General features: G+C 32.8%; 4 protein-coding genes across 5 annotated transcripts in view; all 4 read left to right on the forward strand.

Moving 5' to 3' along the window:
* Positions 1-22,748, forward strand: part of LOC116027221 (sterol 3-beta-glucosyltransferase UGT80B1) — a 713,221-nt gene that overhangs the window by 400,147 nt on the left and 290,326 nt on the right. The window lies entirely within an intron of this gene.
* On the forward strand, positions 14,355-17,300 carry LOC116027640. The gene is made up of 6 exons (XM_031269346.1): positions 14,355-14,587; positions 15,156-15,232; positions 15,536-15,572; positions 16,124-16,241; positions 16,394-16,451; positions 16,973-17,300. The coding sequence occupies exons 1-6, from the start codon at positions 14,443-14,445 to the stop codon at positions 17,186-17,188; spliced, it is 651 nt and encodes a 216-aa protein (XP_031125206.1). The 5' UTR covers positions 14,355-14,442; the 3' UTR covers positions 17,189-17,300.
* Positions 18,698-19,561, forward strand: LOC116027842 (glycine-rich protein 5-like). The gene is made up of 2 exons (XM_031269605.1): positions 18,698-18,905; positions 18,936-19,561. The coding sequence occupies exon 2, from the start codon at positions 18,964-18,966 to the stop codon at positions 19,318-19,320; it is 357 nt and encodes a 118-aa protein (XP_031125465.1). The 5' UTR covers positions 18,698-18,905; positions 18,936-18,963; the 3' UTR covers positions 19,321-19,561.
* LOC116027851 (glycine-rich protein 5-like) lies at positions 20,483-21,222 on the forward strand. The gene is made up of 2 exons (XM_031269616.1): positions 20,483-20,566; positions 20,597-21,222. Exon 2 carries the CDS (start codon positions 20,625-20,627, stop codon positions 20,979-20,981), a length of 357 nt encoding a protein of 118 aa, XP_031125476.1. The 5' UTR covers positions 20,483-20,566; positions 20,597-20,624; the 3' UTR covers positions 20,982-21,222.

Consider the following 22,748-nt stretch of genomic DNA (forward strand, 5'->3'; position numbering starts at 1 on the left):
ATATACAATTATATAAATTATAACAATGAATATTATATAGTTTAATTGATGATCAAAATGTGTTGGATTGATTATGTTTTCTGATGTTATCAATTCTTGAATTCGAGCAAATAATTAACCAATTATCCTTGCGATGCACAAACAAAATATTTTATTATATATTTAGATAATAAAATTAAAGATTAAATTATAAATAAAATTTACGGTTTTGATCCTTCAATTACTGACAAATAATCAATAATTCAATCCTTCAAATAGGCAAATAGTCATCAACTCAACAACCCCTCTCCATTTCTTCCATTCTCATCCTCCAGCATGAGGGTTTCGAAGGAAAACAGTAGGCTGCCAGCGAGTGGTGGCACCAAAACTTATGCCAAATCCAAAGCCCCCCGTCTTCAGTGGACGGAGGAGCTCCACCGCCGCTTCGTGCATGCAGTGGAGAGGCTTGGAGGAGAAGAGAGTAAGGAATTCCACCATCTCCATGCACATTCACTAGCAAGAAAATTAAATCCATGTATTGTAATATGAAATATGAATTGCCGGCAAATTATACTGTGCACCATGGAAATGTGCACCACGTACCAAAACGACGTCGTTTTGAGTATTATAAACTAATCGTCCGTTTTTTTTGGAAATCACGTTTCCCGTTTCGACCGGTCTCTGTATTTATGTAAATATTCTGTGTATTTCAGGCAATCATTCTGTGTATTCTAGGCAACCGTTCTGTGTATTCTAGGCAACCGTTATGTGTATTCATGTTAGTAACACATGTTGTGATGTGTTTGTGCATTCGAATGTTTAGGAGGATGAGTTATGTGTATTTTGTGTCAATATTATGTGTATTCATGTTATTAACACAGGTTGTGATGTATTTGTGCATTCAAATGTTAGGAGGATGAGTTCTATGTATTTTGTGTCAATATTCTGTGTATTCTGGACAAACATTCTGTGTATTCTATATAATGATTATGTGTATTATAGATGAATTCCCTAGAGTCATTCGCGTCCACTAACATCTGTGTATTTTGTGTCAATATTCTGTGTATTATGGGCAAACATTCTGTGTATTTTAGGCAAACGTTTTGTGTATTCTAGATAATGATTATGTGTATTATAAATAATGAATTCCCTGGAGTCATTCGCGTTCATGTCCACTAACATCGAAACGACGTCGTTTTACGTACGTGGTGCACATTGCTATGTGCACCGTGGTGCAGGTTATAACGATTGTGAATTGCCTTAATTTATATCATGTATTGTAATATGAATATGTAATAATATTGTCTTTTTGCTCTAAATTTATCTGTTGTTATGATTGCATTGAAATTTAAGCAACAATTAACCATGTCATTTATTAATTAAATTTGTTGGGAAACAGGGACCAGCAAAATTATGTCTTTTCGAACCCAACTCCTTACTATAGTGAACAATAGGCAGCTATTCACCCAAGCTTTTTACCTACAATATGGTTGGTAAAAATTAAATATTTTATCTATTTTCGTATGTAATAAGTGAAATAATTTATATAAATTTATAATCTTCATTATATTCATAACAATATATAATTTGTAACTAAAATCATTTAATGATAAACTAGTATTTTTACTCGTGCATTGTATGTGTGTTGCATAGAATGGATTTATTATAATATTTTAAGAATATTTGGATCGATATACAATTATACAAATTATAACAATGGATATTATATAGTGCAATTGATGAAATGAGTTGGATCGATTATGTTTTCTGATGTTATCATTGCTTGAATTCGAGGAAGTAATTAACCAATCACCTGTGCGATGCACGAACAAAAATATTTTATTATATATTTAGATAATATAATTAAAAATAAAATTAAAAACAAAATTTGTTGTTTTGATCTTTCAATTACCAACAAATAATCAATAATCAATAATCAATAATCAATAATTATGTATTAATTGGATTTAACAATATGAATATTTTGTAGGGAAGGAATGATGATTACACTCATAAAGAATTTGCTAGCACGGTGTCGTTTTCCTCTGGCACCTCAGAGCCATCCTCCGACAAGCTCTCCCTTGACCTTACCCTCTAAATAATTAATATAGATAAAATCTCGTAATTTTTTTTTTGAGCCATCCTCCGACAAGCTCTCCCTTGACCTTACCCTCTCGTAAAATCTCGTAATTGATTGAGTAGTATTAATCGATAACTTTAAGTTAGAAAGTTGGAGCTTTGAACTCGTTAGATATACAAAAAGTTAATTGCCTCATGTAATCTATACTATGTAATTAGGTATGTTCTTAATTCTACACTCAAACACCCCCCCCCCCCCTCCCCCAAAAAAGATGAAAAGGGTGATTATACAATATACTCAAAATTGCTTACATAGAAGGACTAACACATAAATTCTATCAAAATTATTCTTAGTGAAGTTTGAACTAACTTATCCAATCAAAAGTTTTGACTGGCTTCTTGGTCCTAATTAATTATAATCTTGATTACATCAATGATTTGTTCCAAAATATGTTTAAAATTCTTGAGATATTCACGACCGGAAAAAATTAGTCTAATGTAGTATATTTCGATTTGTTAGATTTGAAATATGTTGAGAAATCTTCTAATTTGATCAATACCATACTAATTAAATTAGAGAGCAAAATAAAGCTACTGATCTTAACTTCTTGTTGACAAAAGCGTTCATTATATATGCCCACGACCATAGGTGGATTGAGTGGCTCTTGGTGGAGTTTTATCGAATTTTGATGTGTCTCGTCTTGACATTCCTCGAACAATGAAGGTGTTGGACTGTTGGTCTTTGAAAACAAACTTCTTATATAAAATTAACACTCTTCTTATCTAATTATTAAATTTAGTTAATTATTACTAATTTTCTTTGTTTCATGTTAAAATGTGAAATTCTTATATAAAATTGTTGCACACTCTTCTTATCAAATTTTATTTGTTTTTGTTCACATAGGATTATATATTATTAAATGATCAAGTTTATACACTATATGCTAAACTTTGTGTAGTGTTACTCATGTGTTCTAATCTAACTTAATGTGAATGTGAAAGAGAAGTATGTGCTTATAGTTGGGGTAGAGAGAATAGCGGATTTTTAGGCGATAACGACAATTTGAGAATTTTGAACATTTTCTATGTTTGTTTAACTATGTACATTTTTTTTCTTTCAAAAAAAAAAAAAACCTATGTACATTTGTTTATGTCATGACCATTTATTTAATTGCTAGTAATTTTCTTTTTTTTGCTCACTTAGCATTTTATACTCCGTATATCAATTAAATTTAAGGGTTTTATACACTAAAACTTAGGGTATGTTTGGAAAGTAAGAAAATGACTTCTGAAAAATGAGTCATTTTTCAAAAAATGAGTTCATTTTCGGTGTTTGGATGTAGTTTGAAAAACTGTCTGTGTGTGTGTTTGGCTCATTTTTCGGAAAAAGAGTGAATTGAAAAATGAGTATAAATGTATAATTATATATTTTTATTATTTTATTAAAAATATATAAACTAATAATATTTATTAAAAATTAGAAATAAATTATTTTTTTTTACAAAACAACGTCGCACAAAGCCATTTTTCGTTTCTGAAAAATGAATTTCAGATTTTTTGTCTGGAAGTAATTTTCTGGAAAAATGAGCTCATTTTCCGTGGTCAACGGAAAATGTTTAAATTAAAGCTAAACTGTTAAAAGAGAAGAAGCACATGGCTGTAGTTGGGTTAGATGGATTCCGAGATAATAAAGACAACAAAATTTTGAGCATGCATTCCCAATGTTTGTTTAACCTCGTACATATGTTGTGTCAAAATCAATTAAAACTCCATCCGTTAAAGTATCAATAATTTTATATGTTTTCAAATTATATAAAATTTAAGGCTTAATTTGTAGTAGCCTGGTTTATTATGATCTAATTCTTCTTGTTTACGCCAATCGAATTATCAAGAAAATTTAGCGGTTTTGATCTTCAAATAGCAAATAGTGATTAGATCAACTCAACCCCTCCCCATTGCCACCACCCTTTCTCTCTCTCTCTAGATTCTTTGATATTTTTCATTCACCATGACTAAAAGCTTTCCATTTTCCTCCTCGAACATGAGGGTTTCGCCGAAAAACAGTAGAGTGTCGGCAAGTGGTGGCACGAGATCCAAAGCCCCTCGTCTCCGGTGGACGGAGGAGCTCCACCGCCGCTTCGTGCATGCAGTGGAGAGGCTCGGAGGAGAAGAGAGTAAGGAACTCCGGTCACCATCTCCATGCACATTCTGTTAAACACATAGCCTGAACTAGTCTTAGATGGTTTTGGTGTTGTTAGCTCAGTGAGAGCAGTAATTGATGACCTTCTTAATTTGAGTTGGTCGGTTAAAGATAACTTAGACTGATTTAACTCATTGTGGTCTTAAGGCATGAAATCCGCACCCTCTGGTAGTGGCCACCCAAAAAATTAAATCCCAATTCAATCAATACTTTTCTTGATTCTTTTCGTTTTTGATTTGTTATGGGTTTTCAATCTATCGCCAGGAGCAACTCCAAAATTGGTGCTGCAGTTGATGGATGTGAAGGAAATGACCATAGCCCACGTTAAGAGTCATCTCCAGGTTAACAATACATACATAAATCTTTGGAATAAAGTTGCAATCTGTCTGTCGTCAATTAAAGTCTTACAGTTTGTGAAAATATAATGTTTGAGCTGCAGATGTATAGGAGAATGAAGCATAAGCAAAAGATGAAAGGTTTGTTACTACTACTTCTATATACTCATTAATGGAGGATATCATGTTGATGTTGATACATGTTTGAGTTAAGGATATGTTTATAACATCATCATCATCACTGCATACTATTTTAAGAACTCAAAAATCAAAATGCTTTTCTTCTTATTAGTTGTTTCATGGTTTTGCATCGCTTCATTTCTTAATTAATAAGCTAATTATTAACCTAAGTTATAAACTAACCTTTTAATTTGTTTCTTTCTATGACTTAGGTTGTTTCATGTGTTAATAATGTGGCTACTTATAGCATTTTCTATGTTTTCTAGATGTATATATTTGCCTGCATGTAGAGTATTTTTCTGGATGACGAGGGAAACTACTGTCATCACTAGGGGTGTGAATTGAAGTAGCCCGTAAGAAGGTGTTCGAGAATTTCGTTTCAGCTACTCAGACATCCCTTTTTGGGATGTATGGCTAGGCTTTCGTTTCTTTCTATCAATTAGTTTGTATCTTGTGTTAGCTAGCTAAATGAATTTAGAACATTCGCATTGACAAAAGTTTTTTATAAGTTTTTTGTCATGTATTTTTCTTATGTGAATGAAGAGAGAAATAATGGCTCAATCTGCAAATTGGGATTTTGTGCCAAAAATGGTTTTTTTTTTTTAATTAAAAAAAGTCATGTGTGGACTTGACTTGCATGCCTAGCTAGCCCGTACATGAATTTCATGTGCCCGTTAGACCCACACGTTCACCGTACTCTCGGTTTTCTTTTCTCTTTTCCATTTGGCTTTATATTTTTCTTAGAAAAACTCAATAACAACAACAACAACTTAAACCAATAATCTTACTCTTAGTCTTACATCATTATATATCTATGTCATCTTATCTATTCAGTTGTACTAGCTAATTGATATTATAGTTATATTGATTTTTTTTTGTATGAATGTTATAGTTATACTCATAAGAACATATAATTCGTAACTAAAATCATTTAATGATAAATTTAGTATCACTAGACTTTTGTTTCTTTGTATGATTTTGTTTATATCGTGTATGGTAATATGAATTTATAATTAAAGGCATATTTCTTCAATGGAGATTTAATTTTTACTTGTCAAATTAGCCCTTCTTTGCAAATTAAATGAGCAAAAAAAAAAGTGTATTATATTGTTCATACATTAAATGCTCATTTTTTGAAGATTATTTATGACGGTAATAATGCGTTACCGGGTATGTAATCTGAGTATTCTTGAGTATCTGAATACAATGTTTGAGTACTTGAGAACAGTATTGAGCGTATAGTGTTTGGTGTACAAGTGAATTCAGTATCTATTGTCTAGTAAGAAGTGTCAGAAGTGTCAGAAGCCCCCGCTACGTGGTTGTGAGCCCTTTTATTCCATTCAGTTCAGTGACCGTTGGACATCAATACCCTGAGGTATTGAATGCTGAGGAGCTGAACGTCTGTCATCAACGCTGAGGAGGTGAACGTTGGCCATCAATGCTGAGGAGTTGGACCGTTGCGCCTTGATGCTGAGGAGTGGGTAGTTTGAACGGCAACTTGGTTATGACAATGGTTCCGGGTCGGGTACCCAATTACCCTGTCAATTTATACCATGTATTGTAGTATGAATTTGTTACAATATATATTGTCTTTTAGCTCTAAATTTATCTGATGTTATGGTTGCATAGAAAACTAAGCAATAATTAGCCATGTCATTTATTAATTAAATTTGTTGGTAAACAGAGACCAGAGTTGAGCAAAATTATGTCGTTTCAAACTCAACTCCTTACCGTGAACAACATGAAGCTATTCCCCCAAGCTTTTTACCTGCAATATGGTTAGTAAAAATTAATTATTTTAATTTATCAATTGCGGTTTTATTAAACTAATTAATTTATATAAATTTATAATCTTCATAATAAAATAATTTAATTGTTTAAATTGAGATAATTATTTAATCAATTAGAGAATTGTATTGTTGTACATACAGGCAGGAGGATGAACCAACAATGATGTTTATGGATGTTGTGAGTGCGAGCAATGTTCAAGTAAGTGACTAGTTAACTATTATAATTAGCTTATTATATATTGGGGGGTGGAGTGGGGTGGGTGAGGGGGTTGGTTTGTGTAATTCGGCTAATCAATTGAGTTATATGAAAAAATATTGGTTGAATTAATTAATTTGATAATATGTATTTTAGTTAGGTGATCGATTATACTAATTGATTAAGCGTGTGTTATGCTTAGTATTATATTATATTTATTTTGTTGAAACTGGGTATAAAGAGAAGATAAATTAATTATATTATGTGCACCAACTGCACAAGACATGCACGTTACCTGACAGTTTTATTGTTATATAAATAGTTTACTTTTCTTGTGTGGTTTGCGTGCTATTGCACATGAGGAAAGTTTACATAGTATACAAACTCAGTTAATGGCTGACATTTCTCTCATCACCCAAAATTGAAAAAAAATATTGTTATATACAACACTATATAAAATGTCAAGTAAATTAAAATTGTTTCGTATGTTATTATCATAACATGACATGACAGAATTTGAGTGGGGATAAATTAGTACTAATATACAAAACGAAATTACATGAGGCATGAACATTACTTAACGATATTGCTATATACAACATTAAAATATGTTTGATAAAATTGTATTATACGCAACCATGACGTGACACGATAGAATTTTAGCATATTTAAGTATTGATTGGATTGATGAACAATATGAATATTTTGCAGGGAAGGAATGATGATTATGCTCATGAGGAATCTGCAAGCATGATGTCATTTTCCTCCGACCGCTCAGAGTCATCCTCCGATAACCTCTCCATTGACCTCACTCTCGGTTAATTAATATGCTTAAAATCTTGTAGTCGAGTAGTATTAGTCCATAACTTTAAGTTAAAAAGTTGTAGGTTTGATCCCCTTAGATATACAAAGAGTTAATTGCCTTGTGTAATCTATGCATGTTCTTAATTCTACACCCCCCGGGATGTCATTTTCCTCCGACAGCTCAGAGTCATCCTCCGATAACCTCTCCATTGGCCTCACTCTCAGTTAATTAATATGCTTAAAATCTTGTAGTCGAGTAGTATTACTCCATAACTTTAAGTTAAAAAGTTGTAGGTTTGATCCCCTTAGATATACAAAGAGTTAATTGCCTTGTGTAATCTATGTATCTTCTTAATTCTACACCCCCCGGGATGTCATTTTCCTCCGACAGCTCAGAGTCATCCTCCGATAACCTCTCCATTGGCCTCACTCTCAGTTAATTAATATGCTTAAAATCTTGTAGTCGAGTAGTATTACTCCATAACTTTAAGTTAAAAAGTTGTAGGTTTGATCCCCTTAGATATACAAAGAGTTAATTGCCTTGTGTAATCTATGTATCTTCTTAATTCTACACCCCCCGGGATGTCATTTTCCTCCGACAGCTCAGAGTCATCCTCCGATAACCTCTCCATTGGCCTCACTCTCAGTTAATTAATATGCTTAAAATCTTGTAGTCGAGTAGTATTACTCCATAACTTTAAGTTAAAAAGTTGTAGGTTTGATCCCCTTAGATATACAAAGAGTTAATTGCCTTGTGTAATCTATGTATCTTCTTAATTCTACACCCCCCGGGATGTCATTTTCCTCCGACAGCTCAGAGTCATCCTCCGATAACCTCTCCATTGGCCTCACTCTCAGTTAATTAATATGCTTAAAATCTTGTAGTCGAGTAGTATTACTCCATAACTTTAAGTTAAAAAGTTGTAGGTTTGATCCCCTTAGATATACAAAGAGTTAATTGCCTTGTGTAATCTATGTATCTTCTTAATTCTACACCCCCCGGGATGTCATTTTCCTCCGACAGCTCAGAGTCATCCTCCGATAACCTCTCCATTGGCCTCACTCTCAGTTAATTAATATGCTTAAAATCTTGTAGTCGAGTAGTATTACTCCATAACTTTAAGTTAAAAAGTTGTAGGTTTGATCCCCTTAGATATACAAAGAGTTAATTGCCTTGTGTAATCTATTACATAGATTACACAAGGCAATTAACTCTTTGTATATCTAAGGGATCAAACCTACAACTTTTTAACTTAAAGTTATGGAGTAATACTACTCGACTACAAGATTTTAAGCATATTAATTAACTGAGAGTGAGGCAATGGAGAGGTTATCGGAGGATGACTCTGAGCCTACATAGATTACACAAGGCAATTAACTCTTTGTATATCTAAGGGATCAAACCTACAACTTTTTAACTTAAAGTTATGGAGTAATACTACTCGACTACAAGATTTTAAGCATATTAATTAACTGAGAGTGAGGCAATGGAGAGGTTATCGGAGGATGACTCTGAGCCTACATAGATTACACAAGGCAATTAACTCTTTGTATATCTAAGGGATCAAACCTACAACTTTTTAACTTAAAGTTATGGAGTAATACTACTCGACTACAAGATTTTAAGCATATTAATTAACTGAGAGTGAGGCCAATGGAGAGGTTATCGGAGGATGACTCTGAGCTGTCGGAGGAAAATGACATCCCGGGGGNTCTTCTTAATTCTTCCCCCCCCCCCCCTTACAACCATGATTAGTCCCAAAATATGTTTAAAATTCTTGAGATATTCGAGATGGAAAAAGAATTAGTCTAATATACTACATTAAAGAGTAGTATATTACAATTGTTTAGATTTAAAATATGTTGTGAAATCTTCTAATAGTCTACTAAAGTCGAACTAAAATAAAGCTATTGACCTTAACTTCTTGCAGGGCCGGTCCTGAGCACGAGCGGGATGGGCGACCGCCCAGGACCCCATGATAGAAGGGGCCCATTCATATATATGTATATGTATACATATATCTATTATAATGTTATAATTATATTAAAAAATAAAAAGTTAGTGTTATAATTATATTATAAAACAAAAAATTAAGAATAGATGGAACTGCAGTAAGCTGAGAATCGACGCTTAATTAAATAATTTAGAAATAGAATTGACACGGAGAGTCGAGGACACCTAATTATCTTTTATCTATTAGAATCGACACCCTAACCAGCTAACCAATTCGTCTGCTTCAATAAAAAAAAAATATTTCCAATTCGATTAATCAACGATTATTCATTTGTTTGCCACTTTGGGCCCCATGTCCGTTGTAATTTGTAAGTTTTCTTCTATTTGTAATTTGTTCTGTTTTTTATTTCCTATTCAACACAGCACACCTATAGGGCAGTAGGGATTTAGTGCTATAAATTTATAATCCTCTAATGAGTAATGTTTATTTGGATAATGAATTTTGTGATTTCTGTAATTCTAGAATTCTAGAATATATATATATATAATATTTGAATTATATTTATCCTGAGTTACTGAGTTGTCTAATCCATTAAATTTATAGGGATAGATAGTGAAAGAAGAAATGAACAAAAAATGGTAGTTGTTTGTGATACTGATGATTGAGGGAAACTTTTTAAAAATATTCAGGTGCTTTTGTTCTTTTCTTATACACAGTTTTAAAATTGTTTTATATAAAGTTACCTAAAAAGCATTTATGTGATGGTGAAAAAAGAAAAAAATTAAACAAGTAGAGCAGCTAATAGAATCACAAAGAGGTATATTGAGAATGACCAAGGCCATGTTAATGACGATTTTGTGTATTGAGAATGATATGTTAGAGAAGGTTAATCTTGATACAATTATCGATTATTTTTCATAACACAGATTTTTTTTGTCGTGATTACTTTTGTATTTAAAAAAATGTTGAAAATTTTCTAATATTATTTCGTGTTATTTGATATTATTATTTTTTTAGTATTATTGCATTTAAATTTTAGTTTTTCATATACGGGGCCCATTTTTTTAATTTCGCCCAGGACCTCTAAACTGTTTGGACCGGCCCTGACTCCTTGTTGCCAAAAGCATTCATCATGCACACGGCCTTAGGTGGATTGAGTGGCTCTTGGTGGAGTTTCACCGTGGCTGGTGAAACTCGATCCTCAATCTTTTTTTCTCAAACTTTACCTATGTAACCAACTGAGTTGCTCATGTGACATTATTAAATTTATTGGCATCATGAATGCAGGTTTGAACTTATCCAATGGGATTTGAATTTCAACCGTGAGGGAATATAATTTACTTTCATAATCAAACGACTTTTTTGGGATAATGGACTTTTAAATTTTTTATTTTAAATTTCTGTATAAAAATGACATTTTTCTTCCTAAATTATAGGAAATGGTATTTTTTGTGTCCCTTATTTATTAATAAAATGACTTTTCTGTCCCTAGATAGTAGATAGTCTGTGGAGTGACTTTTAACACAACCTCAATGAAACGCAATGACAAAAAAGTCATTTTGTAAACAAAATAATAGGTATAATATATAAGGACAACTTCAACTAAATTGATCAAACAGTTGGTTTGGTAATTACAAGGTTACAAATTCAACTCTCAACAAAAACACTTAGATTAATTAGTTCATTGTTGTCATTTGTTGGCTATAATCACAAAGTGAATTTTACCTTATACACATTTCGTGATTGATAAATAATAGTATAATTGAGTAGTGAAAAATGTCATTTTTATTTTTATTTTTTAATTTCTTAGCATCATGAATGCTGTTATGAACTTATCCAATGAGGTCTGATCGAATTCCGTGATGGAATATAATTATTTTCTGCTTCATAATCAAATTCCTAAAAGACTAAATTGACCCTCCAAAGTCCCCTATAGCCTAAGAAAAGCCTGCAGAAATGGACAAATTTATACAACAGTCACTTCAAGTACGAGTTCAGTCACCCATTCCTTGAAAATCGATTAATTCACGTTTAGTTAATTCAATCATTCGAGATTAACTAGATGAACAGTCTGATATACAACATTAAATATATGTTTGATGAAATTATATCATACGTTACTGTGATGTGATGCAATAGAATTTTATCATATTTAAGTATTGATTGGATTGAAAAATATGAATTTGCATAGAAGGAATGCTAATTACGCTCACGATGAATCTGCTAGTACGATGTCGATGTCGTTTTTCTCTGGCACTTCGAAGCCATCATCCTACAAACTTAGCTCTCTATTGATCTCCCTCTAAGTTAATTAATATGCTTAAGATCTTATAGTCGAATAGTATTAGTAGATGACTTTAAGTTAGAAAGTTACATGTTTGAACCTCGCCCATCAAATATACCAAAAATTAAGTGTCTTATGTAATTTATGTATGTTCTTAATTCTAGCCCAAACCACCCCCCACCCCTCCCACAATAATTCAAAAAGGGTAATTATACAATATACTCACAATTGCTTAAATAGGACTAGCAAATAAATTCTATCAGAATTATTCTTAGTGAAGTTTGAACTCACAATCAAAGGTTATGATCTCAACGATTAATGAATCTAATTGCGTCTAAACATGGGCTTCTTGGTCCTAATTAATTATAACCTTGATTACATCCATGATTAGTCTCAAAAAATATATAAAATTCTTGAGATCGACAGTCAGAACGAGAAAAAAAAATTTAGTATTATAAAAAAAAACTAATTACTCTCCCTCACTCTACGGACGCAAGTTGCACGTGCCAAGTCATTAAGGTAGGTCTCCTCGCTACCCAGGGGCTGGTGTCGAATGATTGTTGATGGGCGCCCATTGTTGCTAGAACATCAGCGACTTTATTTTGCTCACGATAAATCACACAGATAGATATCCTCCCGTCTTTAACAAGTCACCGACCTGCTTCCTTAATAACTTCCTGAATAGATCCTTGAAGCGTGCAGGTTTTCTCATGAATCCATCCTATGATATTTTTTGCGTCAGTCCGAATTTCAGCATCAAGAAAACCCTAGCTTCTCCCAATCTAGAAAAATAACTTATTAAAATGTGTAATGCTAATAAGTACAATATAATTTATTGGGTCACATAATATGTGAAGTAATAATTGAAAAAATAGAATAAAAATACATGCGTCTTCCTATAGCATAGCTAGGTAGCTAGCTAGGTGGAATAAGCAGTGTAGCCTGTATACTAAATTGAAGTCTTCTCATCACATGGGCAACCATTATTCAGAAGAAGAGAATAAATAATCTCATATTTAGAACAATCCACCTTTTCCTACCTCAAATGATCAAGTCTTTGAGATAGCAACTTTCAGTCTTTTTGTGAATTCAACAACAAGAGAATGTACGTTTATTTCATATAAAAAATTGAAAAAAAAAATGATAAGTAAGCTATCAAACTATATTAAAAAAAGAAATCAGATCGTTGAACTTTAAAAAGTTACAATTAAATATATCAATTTGTCATTTTGATACATATGAACTTAATAGTCGATTAATAACCACATCTAAAAATTGATAACGTGAGATACGATGTTGCATGTCAATCCACATATGTAAATTAAAATAAAGTAATAAGATAAAAAAAATTTGTAATAATATTTTATTTATAAATTGCACATCTTTTCTCACTTTTTTTTTTATTTGGTCCCTAGCTCAAACCCTAGGAGGTTTATCGACAAAGCATGATGTACAAATTTAAAAAAAAAAAAAAAAACACGTCATATTTAATGGTCTAACGTTTTAATGAAGTTTCACATTCAAACTTTAATTTGTGAATAAAATAACAGGCCATTATTGTCATATCAAAATATTTGTATCTAAATAAGATCTGATAATAACTCAATCTCAAACAATCTATATATATATATATATATATATATATATATATATATATATATATATATAATCAGGATCAGGTACGAACTGCCCTTCCCATACGAAGCTGCAACTACTACATGAATTCACTACAACTGTCCCAAAAGTTGAAGTGCATTTCTTTATGAAGCTGGAAGAGTTCCAGTGTATTTGTATAGTAATTGCAGTGCATTCCTTCAATTCACACATCTGTGTGAGTGAGAGAGCGAGATTTGACACGGCATTTGATCTAACGGTGGTGGTGGAGCAAGGTTTTGGGACCATCATATTTGTGTTTCCTTGATGCACATGTAGACGTAGGAATGTTTTGATGCTGACTGACTTGGCTTTCTACAAAGAATGTCCAGAAACAGAAAATATTACAAAAATCAGACTAATTTTTTGGGATAATAGATTTTTCTGTTTTTTATTTTATTTTATTTTTTATTTTTATTTTTTTTTAAATGACACTTTTTTTCTAAATTGCATATAGAATTATAGAAATAATACTTTTCGTTCCTTACTTATAATCAAACAACCTCAACCTAATTGATTAGATCAGATAACTACAATCTTACAAGTTCAACTCTTAACAGGAATGATTTATTAGTGTTCTTAGTTTGAGTTAGTTAACTATGGACGACTCCAATGCAAATCCGGTTGTGATCTGGTTGTGATTTCTTTAGTTTGGTATAATTGAGGAATATAATGAAAAGAATTATTTTAAATTTGATCTTTAAACTTGTTGGCATCATGAATGCTGATTTGAACATATCCAATGAGGTCTGAATTTCCGTGAGGGAATATAATTTATTTTCTGCTTCATAATCAAAATCCCAAAAGACTAAATTGACCCTCCAAAGTCCCCTATAGCCTAAGAAAATTAAAGCCTGCAGAAATGGACAAATCTATACAACAGTCTTACAAATATTTATTCCCTTCTTGTTTTGGCATATGACTATAACTCATTAACTCAACCCCCACCACACCGGGTCTCCATTTCTTCCATTCTCCTCCTTCAGCATGAGGGTTTCGCCGGAAAACAGTAGGCTGCCGACGAGTGGTTTCACTAGAACTTATGCCAGATCCAAAGCCCCCCGTCTCCGGTGGACGGAGGAGCTCCACCGCCGCTTCGTGCATGCAGTGGAGAGGCTCGGAGGAGAAGAGAGTAAGGAATTCCACCATCTTCAATAACCTCTTTCTGTTCTTACACCATCTCCATGCACATTCACCATCAAGAAAATTGTATTAAATCCAATGGGCAACTCAGCCGAGTTGTTCGTGTTGTTGGCTCAGTGAGAGTAAAAATTGACTTTTTTAGTTTGAGCCGATCAATTATGGATAACTTGGATTGTTTTATCTCATTGTGATTTTTAACCATGCACCTACATTCACCATCAAAGAAAATTAAATCCAGTTGGTCAACACCAACAGAGTTGGTCAAATCGTTGGCTTGATTGATAATCACAAGATTACAAATTAAATCATATTCTTAGTGCTAGTAACATATTAACATTCTTAGTTTAATTTAAATCAGTTATGAATAAACTTGCTAGGCTGATTTCATCAAGTGGTCATTTGTTGACTAAGGTCACAAGACGAGATTTTACTCGTGCACACTTAGTGCACACCCTGGGCTATAGTGATTAAATCCCAGAAATGGGAATATAATATAATCAATATTTTTCTCGATTCTTTCGTTCTTGAATCCACTTTTAAAGGTTTTCAATTTCCAGGAGCAACTCCAAAACTGGTGCTGCAGTTGATGGATGTGAAGGAAATCACCATAGCCCACGTTAAGAGTCATCTCCAGGTTAACAAAACATACATACACACATATATATAATCAGGTGCGAACTTCGAATCGTATGAAGGATTGCACCGCACTTACTATATGATTGCACCGCACTCGAATGGCATGTCTAGAAATTGCAGCAGTGTATTCATGTAGTAGTTGCAGTGCAATCCTTTAAAAGTTCACAGGATCGCAGGTTAATGTTAGTTTTCACCTGATTTTATATATATGTATGTATAGTTCTTCATGTGCATGCAGACGTTGTTTAATTTGTTTGTCAAATAAAGTCTTATACGGTTTGTGAAAATCTTTGAGCTGCAGATGTACAGGAGCATGAAGCATGAACAAAAGATGAAAGGTTTGTTAGTACTACTTCTATATACTCATTAATGGAAGAACCAAAGGATATCTTGTTGATTTTGATGTTTGAGACTTTGAGTTAAGGATTATCATCACTACATTTACTATTTTAAGAACTCAAAATAATAATGCTTTTCTTCTTAATTAGGTGTTGCTTGATGGTTTTGCATGGAATATATAGGCATATATGTATCTTCATTTCTTAATTAAGAAGCTAATTAATTGACCAATTTATAACCTTTTAATTTGTTTAATTTCTTTCTATGACTTGGGTTGTTTCATGTGTTAATAATAAATGTGGTTAATTATATATAGCATTATCTATGTTTTTTAGATCTATATAGATGTAGAGTTTTTATTTGTGTAATAACCTGCAAGAAAGTGCTCTGATCAACTTTTTGGTATGATAATTATATTTCACTCACATGGACATTTCTTTTAATTTTTTAGGATGGATAATGACTAAGCTTTTGTTGTGATTTCATTGAAATCTGAACAGTAATTAGTCATGTCATTTATTAATTAAATTAAATTTGGTTGAGAAAGCAGAGACCGGAGTTGAGCAAAACTACATCGTTTCAAGCCAAACTCCTTATAGTTATCCTAATCCTCCTCACTACAGTGGACAAGAGGCAGCTATGCCCCCAACCTTTTTAGCTACATTATGGTTAGTAAAGTTAAATATTTTATCCATTTTGGTATTTAATAAATTAATCAATTTATATAATTTTATAATCTTCATAATAGAATTGAATAATTTAATTAATTGTTTAAATTGAGAAAATTAATAATTAATTAAAGGATTTTATTGTTGAACAGGCAAGAGGAGGGACCAACCATCATGTTTATGGATGTTCTTAATGGGAGCAATGTTCAAGTAAATGACTAGTAAACTATTATAATTACATTGGCTTATTATTATTATTTTTCAATTGTGTTGAATGTTAGGTAGTATATATTATATTTATTTTGTGGAAGCTAGGTACAAAGAGAAGATAAATTAATACTAATATGCACACCAACTGCACAAGACATGCACTTTACCTGAAAATATTGTTATATATAACAATTTAACTCTCTTGTATGGTATGTGAGCTATTATACAAAAAAGATTTATTTCGTTCATACCCTCAAATAATGACTTCGAGTTTTAATTCTCTTGTATGATTTGTATATATTGTTATATACAACACTATGTAAAATATGTCTGGTAAAATTCTTTCATATGTTATTGTAACGTGACGACATAATTTTAGCTGGGATATAAATTAATACTAATATGTACGAGAACTACATGAGACATGAATGTTACTTAACAATATTGTTATATACAACATTAAATATATGTTTTAACATATTTAAATATTTTTGATTGGATTGAACAATATGAATTTGCAGGGAATAATAAGGAATGATGATGGGAATATGGAAGAGGTAGCGGATGCGACAATAGGCTATTATGCGAATAAGTTTTCAGCCGCAACATCCGTTACTACTAAGAATTACGCTCACGAGGAATCTGCTAGTACGATGTCGTTTTCCTCCCACATCAAAGCGTGCTCGGACTCCGAGCCATCTTACAACAATCTCTTTCTTGATCTCACTCTCGGTTAATTATTATATATGTTCAAAATCTTGTGGTTGAGTAATATCATTTTGTAGTTTTATGTTAGAAAGTCATAAGTATGATCTCGTTATATATACCAAAATTAATTCTCATATGTAACTTATGTGTGTTCTGAATTTTTTTCTCTCTAGATATGCTAATACCTAAACCTCCCCCCCCCCCCAACCCCCAAATTTATAATTCAAACAGTGTGATTTTTTATTTTTTTTGAAAGCAAAAGATTAGCTATATTAAACTGATAGTAATGAAAGAATAAAATCAGGGGATAAGCATCCCAAAAGTGAGACTCAGACTGAGAGCATGCAGAAACAAATCAAACAATGTGATTATACAATATATCAATTAGAATTACTAATCATAAACTTTATAGTTAAATAGCATGACTGTAACTCTTTCAAATAGGAGGTCATATGTTTGAATATTATAACGGAGTCTAAGAATATGTGAAGTAATAATTGAAAAGAATAAAATAAAATGTATCCATCTTTCAGTAGTATAGGTAACTAGGTGGAATAAGCAGTGTACAATGTGTACTAAATTGGAGTCTTCTCATCACATGGGCAAACATTATTCAGAAGAAAAGAATAAATAATCTCATATTTAGAACAATCCACCTTTTCCTACTTATTCCAAGTCCAAATCAAGAAAGTTGTCGTACCTCAAATGATCAAGTCTCTGAGACAACAACTTTTCTCACTTTTTGTAAATTCAACAAAGACAGAATGTACTTTTATTTCAGTCAAACCACGTATGTAAATTAAAAATTTAAAATACAAAAAAATACATCTATAATAACATTTACATTTCGTCATAGTATTATTGTGACATCTATTTTAAACTCTATATTCACAAATTTGTTATATAGATTCAAACTTTGTGTTATACTATTAATATAGAGTTATGAAATTGTGAACATATAGTTCTAGAATAGTGAACATATAGTTCTGGAATTGTGAACATAGAGTTCAAAAATGGTGAACGTAGAGTTCAAATATTATGATATATAGTTTTAAAATTGTAAACATGAACTTGGGTAAGGTGGACCCAGGTTCATGGCATAACAATTGTAGCCAAGGGTGGGGATGGTTAGGGTCCAAATTGCATTTTGGATCCTGATACAAAATGATATTTAAATTATGTATGTGACTTTAATTTAAATAAATTGAAGAGATATAATATGTTAACTGCAAACATGCAGCCGGAAAGCGCTGAATTCTCAGTATGGCACTTTGTAGTTTCGAACTAGAAGCGTTGTATGTAGTCTGGGTGTTCCCCTTCCAAATCTTTTTAAAACATATTATGTTTCTGTTTTAACCTATTATGCATTTGTAGAATCACAAAGAGCCAACAGTTGCGTTAACCGGGACACGAAGGTCTTTTGCAAATTGAAGAGGGTACTATTAATTATAGATACATAATTTTTAAATCAGGTCCAGTGCTAATGAACGCTGGTCGTCCATGGTATAACAATTGGGGGTGGGGGATTAGGTCGATCATTAACTTGTGGTGGTATGAATGATGTGGAGAAGATGAGCAGTGGGTAAGTTTCTGATTGGATATAGTTACCAGCTAGCCTTTGCATTGCTTGCACAATCAAAACTAAACACACACATAAGTTACCACTTCATTCATCTATCTATACATATATATAAACCTGGATCAGATCAACACTGTCATTATATTATGTTCAATAATCCAAATTCAACCAATATAATCATCATCTGATCTGATCTTCTTCTCCAATTTACTGATCCAATCCCCAATGGCAATTAAGATCATTCTCCTCCTCCTTTTTCCTCTCGCCGCCGTTCTTGTCCCTGAAACAGCCGCCGCCATGTCGGCGGCGATGAGGAAGCCAGACGCCGGCGCCGGTAATATGCACAAGATGTTCTTCCGCCACCGCGTCTTTCCTCCCTATCTCGGCGGAGGGCCGAAGGGTCTCATCCCTGGGGGCGGTCTGGGTGGAGGGTCGTCATCGTCGTCTGGTGGTGGCGCCGGAGCTGGCAGTGGAGAGCCTGGGAGCGCCGGAAAGTTCTTCCGTGGCATCCGAGCCGCCGGCGAAGCCTCCCGCGCACTTAACCGTGTATACAACGGCGGTGTAGCAGCGGCGGGGATGTGAAAATGGGTGCCGCTTTCCCGATGCCTTGATCGCCGGTAGAGCTCGTCGTCGTCCGATGTCAACGTGCATGTTAAAGCTTTATTGTTTGTTAAGGACTTAAGGTTGTCTGTTTTGAATGTTTTATTGTCTTGGTGTTCGATCAATAATGTATCTATCTCGTAATTCTCTGTTCCTCAACTAATTATGCATGTGCTGAATAAGCTAAGTGGATTATAATCACATATTTACTCTACTCAATTAATCATCTTAATTTTCTCTATTGTACTCAATTTCTAGTCGCCCTCCGCAAAAGGCGACCTTTCTAGTCACCCTCTGTGGGGATGGCGACCGGCGACGACAGTGCCGGAAAACTCGCCTGAAATTAGAAAACGTTGGTTAATTGCTATTTTTTCTGTTTAAATGGCTTAATTACTTTATTTTTTCGAATTCAATGGCTTATTTGGGTTATTCGAGTAGGATGACTTAATTGCTTCTCCCAAATAGTAAGATGATCGATGATTTATTTGTAGTCCATCCCTTAAAAATATTGTGATGTAACTATGTCGATCATGGCCCACTATATAACCATTGAAAAATTACACAAATGATATATCTATATCTATATCTATATTAAAATAGAAGTACTAGCTTTCCCGCTCATTTTAGTCCAAAAATTTTGAAATCGGTCAACATAATATTATATAATAATTACTTATCAGAAATTCTAGTCTTCCTTATCATTCCTTATTTATGACTAAAATTGACAAAATATTCAAAATATGATTCCATTCCTTATTCTACACGGAAATTAATTTGAAATATTTTAGTCAATTCCATTCCTGTATGGATTCCTTATTTATGTACATATGTTAACAAAATAGTCACACAGAAATAATAATTATTAAACAAAATTATAGTTATTATACCATGCAATTCAATTATTGTTCAAAATATTTTAATCTTGCGTATTATATATATATATATATATATATATATATTACTATATGATGTATATTATAGTATTCAAAAAAATTACTATATTATGTAATTGTACGTAATTAGATTCCTCTCATGATAATATTCAAAAAAATAAAAATTCCAACAATCAAATTACNTTGGATATAGTTACCAGCTAGCCTTTGCATTGCTTGCACAATCAAAACTAAACACACACATAAGTTACCACTTCATTCATCTATCTATACATATATATAAACCTGGATCAGATCAACACTGTCATTATATTATGTTCAATAATCCAAATTCAACCAATATAATCATCATCTGATCTGATCTTCTTCTCCAATTTACTGATCCAATCCCCAATGGCAATTAAGATCATTCTCCTCCTCCTTTTTCCTCTCGCCGCCGTTCTTGTCCCTGAAACAGCCGCCGCCATGTCGGCGGCGATGAGGAAGCCAGACGCCGGCGCCGGTAATATGCACAAGATGTTCTTCCGCCACCGCGTCTTTCCTCCCTATCTCGGCGGAGGGCCGAAGGGTCTCATCCCTGGGGGCGGTCTGGGTGGAGGGTCGTCATCGTCGTCTGGTGGTGGCGCCGGAGCTGGCAGTGGAGAGCCTGGGAGCGCCGGAAAGTTCTTCCGTGGCATCCGAGCCGCCGGCGAAGCCTCCCGCGCACTTAACCGTGTATACAACGGCGGTGTAGCAGCGGCGGGGATGTGAAAATGGGTGCCGCTTTCCCGATGCCTTGATCGCCGGTAGAGCTCGTCGTCGTCCGATGTCAACGTGCATGTTAAAGCTTTATTGTTTGTTAAGGACTTAAGGTTGTCTGTTTTGAATGTTTTATTGTCTTGGTGTTCGATCAATAATGTATCTATCTCGTAATTCTCTGTTCCTCAACTAATTATGCATGTGCTGAATAAGCTAAGTGGATTATAATCACATATTTACTCTACTCAATTAATCATCTTAATTTTCTCTATTGTACTCAATTTCTAGTCGCCCTCCGCAAAAGGCGACCTTTCTAGTCACCCTCTGTGGGGATGGCGACCGGCGACGACAGTGCCGGAAAACTCGCCTGAAATTAGAAAACGTTGGTTAATTGCTATTTTTTCTGTTTAAATGGCTTAATTACTTTATTTTTTCGAATTCAATGGCTTATTTGGGTTATTCGAGTAGGATGACTTAATTGCTTCTCCCAAATAGTAAGATGATCGATGATTTATTTGTAGTCCATCCCTTAAAAATATTGTGATGTAACTATGTCGATCATGGCCCACTATATAACCATTGAAAAATTACACAAATGATATATCTATATCTATATCTATATTAAAATAGAAGTACTAGCTTTCCCGCTCATTTTAGTCCAAAAATTTTGAAATCGGTCAACATAATATTATATAATAATTACTTATCAGAAATTCTAGTCTTCCTTATCATTCCTTATTTATGACTAAAATTGACAAAATATTCAAAATATGATTCCATTCCTTATTCTACACGGAAATTAATTTGAAATATTTTAGTCAATTCCATTCCTGTATGGATTCCTTATTTATGTACATATGTTAACAAAATAGTCACACAGAAATAATAATTATTAAACAAAATTATAGTTATTATACCATGCAATTCAATTATTGTTCAAAATATTTTAATCTTGCGTATTATATATATATATATATATATATATATATTACTATATGATGTATATTATAGTATTCAAAAAAATTACTATATTATGTAATTGTACGTAATTAGATTCCTCTCATGATAATATTCAAAAAAATAAAAATTCCAACAATCAAATTACATATATATATATATATATATATATAATACGCAAGATTAAAATATTTTGAACAATAATTGAATTGCATGGTATAATAACTATAATTTTGTTTAATAATTATTATTTCTGTGATATTTTGTTAACATATGTACATAAATAAGGAATCCATACAGGAATGGAATTGACTAAAATATTTCAAATTAATTTCCGTGTAGAATAAGGAATGGAATCATATTTTGAATATTTTGTCAATTTTAGTCATAAATAAGGAATGATAAGGAAGACTAGAATTTCTGATAAGTAATTATTATATAATATTATGTTGACCGATTTCAAAATTTTTGGACTAAAATGAGCGGGAAAGCTAGTACTTCTATTTTAATATAGATATAGATATAGATATATCATTTGTGTAATTTTTCAATGGTTATATAGTGGGCCATGATCGACATAGTTACATCACAATATTTTTAAGGGATGGACTACAAATAAATCATCGATCATCTTACTATTTGGGAGAAGCAATTAAGTCATCCTACTCGAATAACCAAATAAGCCATTGAATTCGAAAAAATAAAGTAATTAAGCCATTTAAACAGAAAAAATAGCAATTAAAACGTTTTCTAATTTCAGGCGAGTTTTCCGGCACTGTCGTCGCCGGTCGCCATCCCCACAGAGGGTGACTAGAAAGGTCG

This window comes from Ipomoea triloba, chromosome 1 (assembly GCF_003576645.1).
Source record: "Ipomoea triloba cultivar NCNSP0323 chromosome 1, ASM357664v1".
Lineage (NCBI taxonomy): Eukaryota > Viridiplantae > Streptophyta > Magnoliopsida > Solanales > Convolvulaceae > Ipomoea > Ipomoea triloba.

Coding starts and splice junctions, on each gene's coding strand:
- LOC116027640 (XM_031269346.1), top strand. CDS start 14,443: ATGAGGGTTTCGCCGGAAAACAGTAGGCTGCCGACGAGTGGTTTCACT. Junction 14,588..15,155: donor GAGGCTCGGAGGAGAAGAGA/GTAAGGAATTCC, acceptor TTCAATTTCCAG/GAGCAACTCCAAAACTGGTG. Junction 15,233..15,535: donor ACGTTAAGAGTCATCTCCAG/GTTAACAAAACA, acceptor TTTGAGCTGCAG/ATGTACAGGAGCATGAAGCA.
- LOC116027851 (XM_031269616.1), top strand. CDS start 20,625: ATGGCAATTAAGATCATTCTCCTCCTCCTTTTTCCTCTCGCCGCCGTT.
- LOC116027842 (XM_031269605.1), top strand. CDS start 18,964: ATGGCAATTAAGATCATTCTCCTCCTCCTTTTTCCTCTCGCCGCCGTT.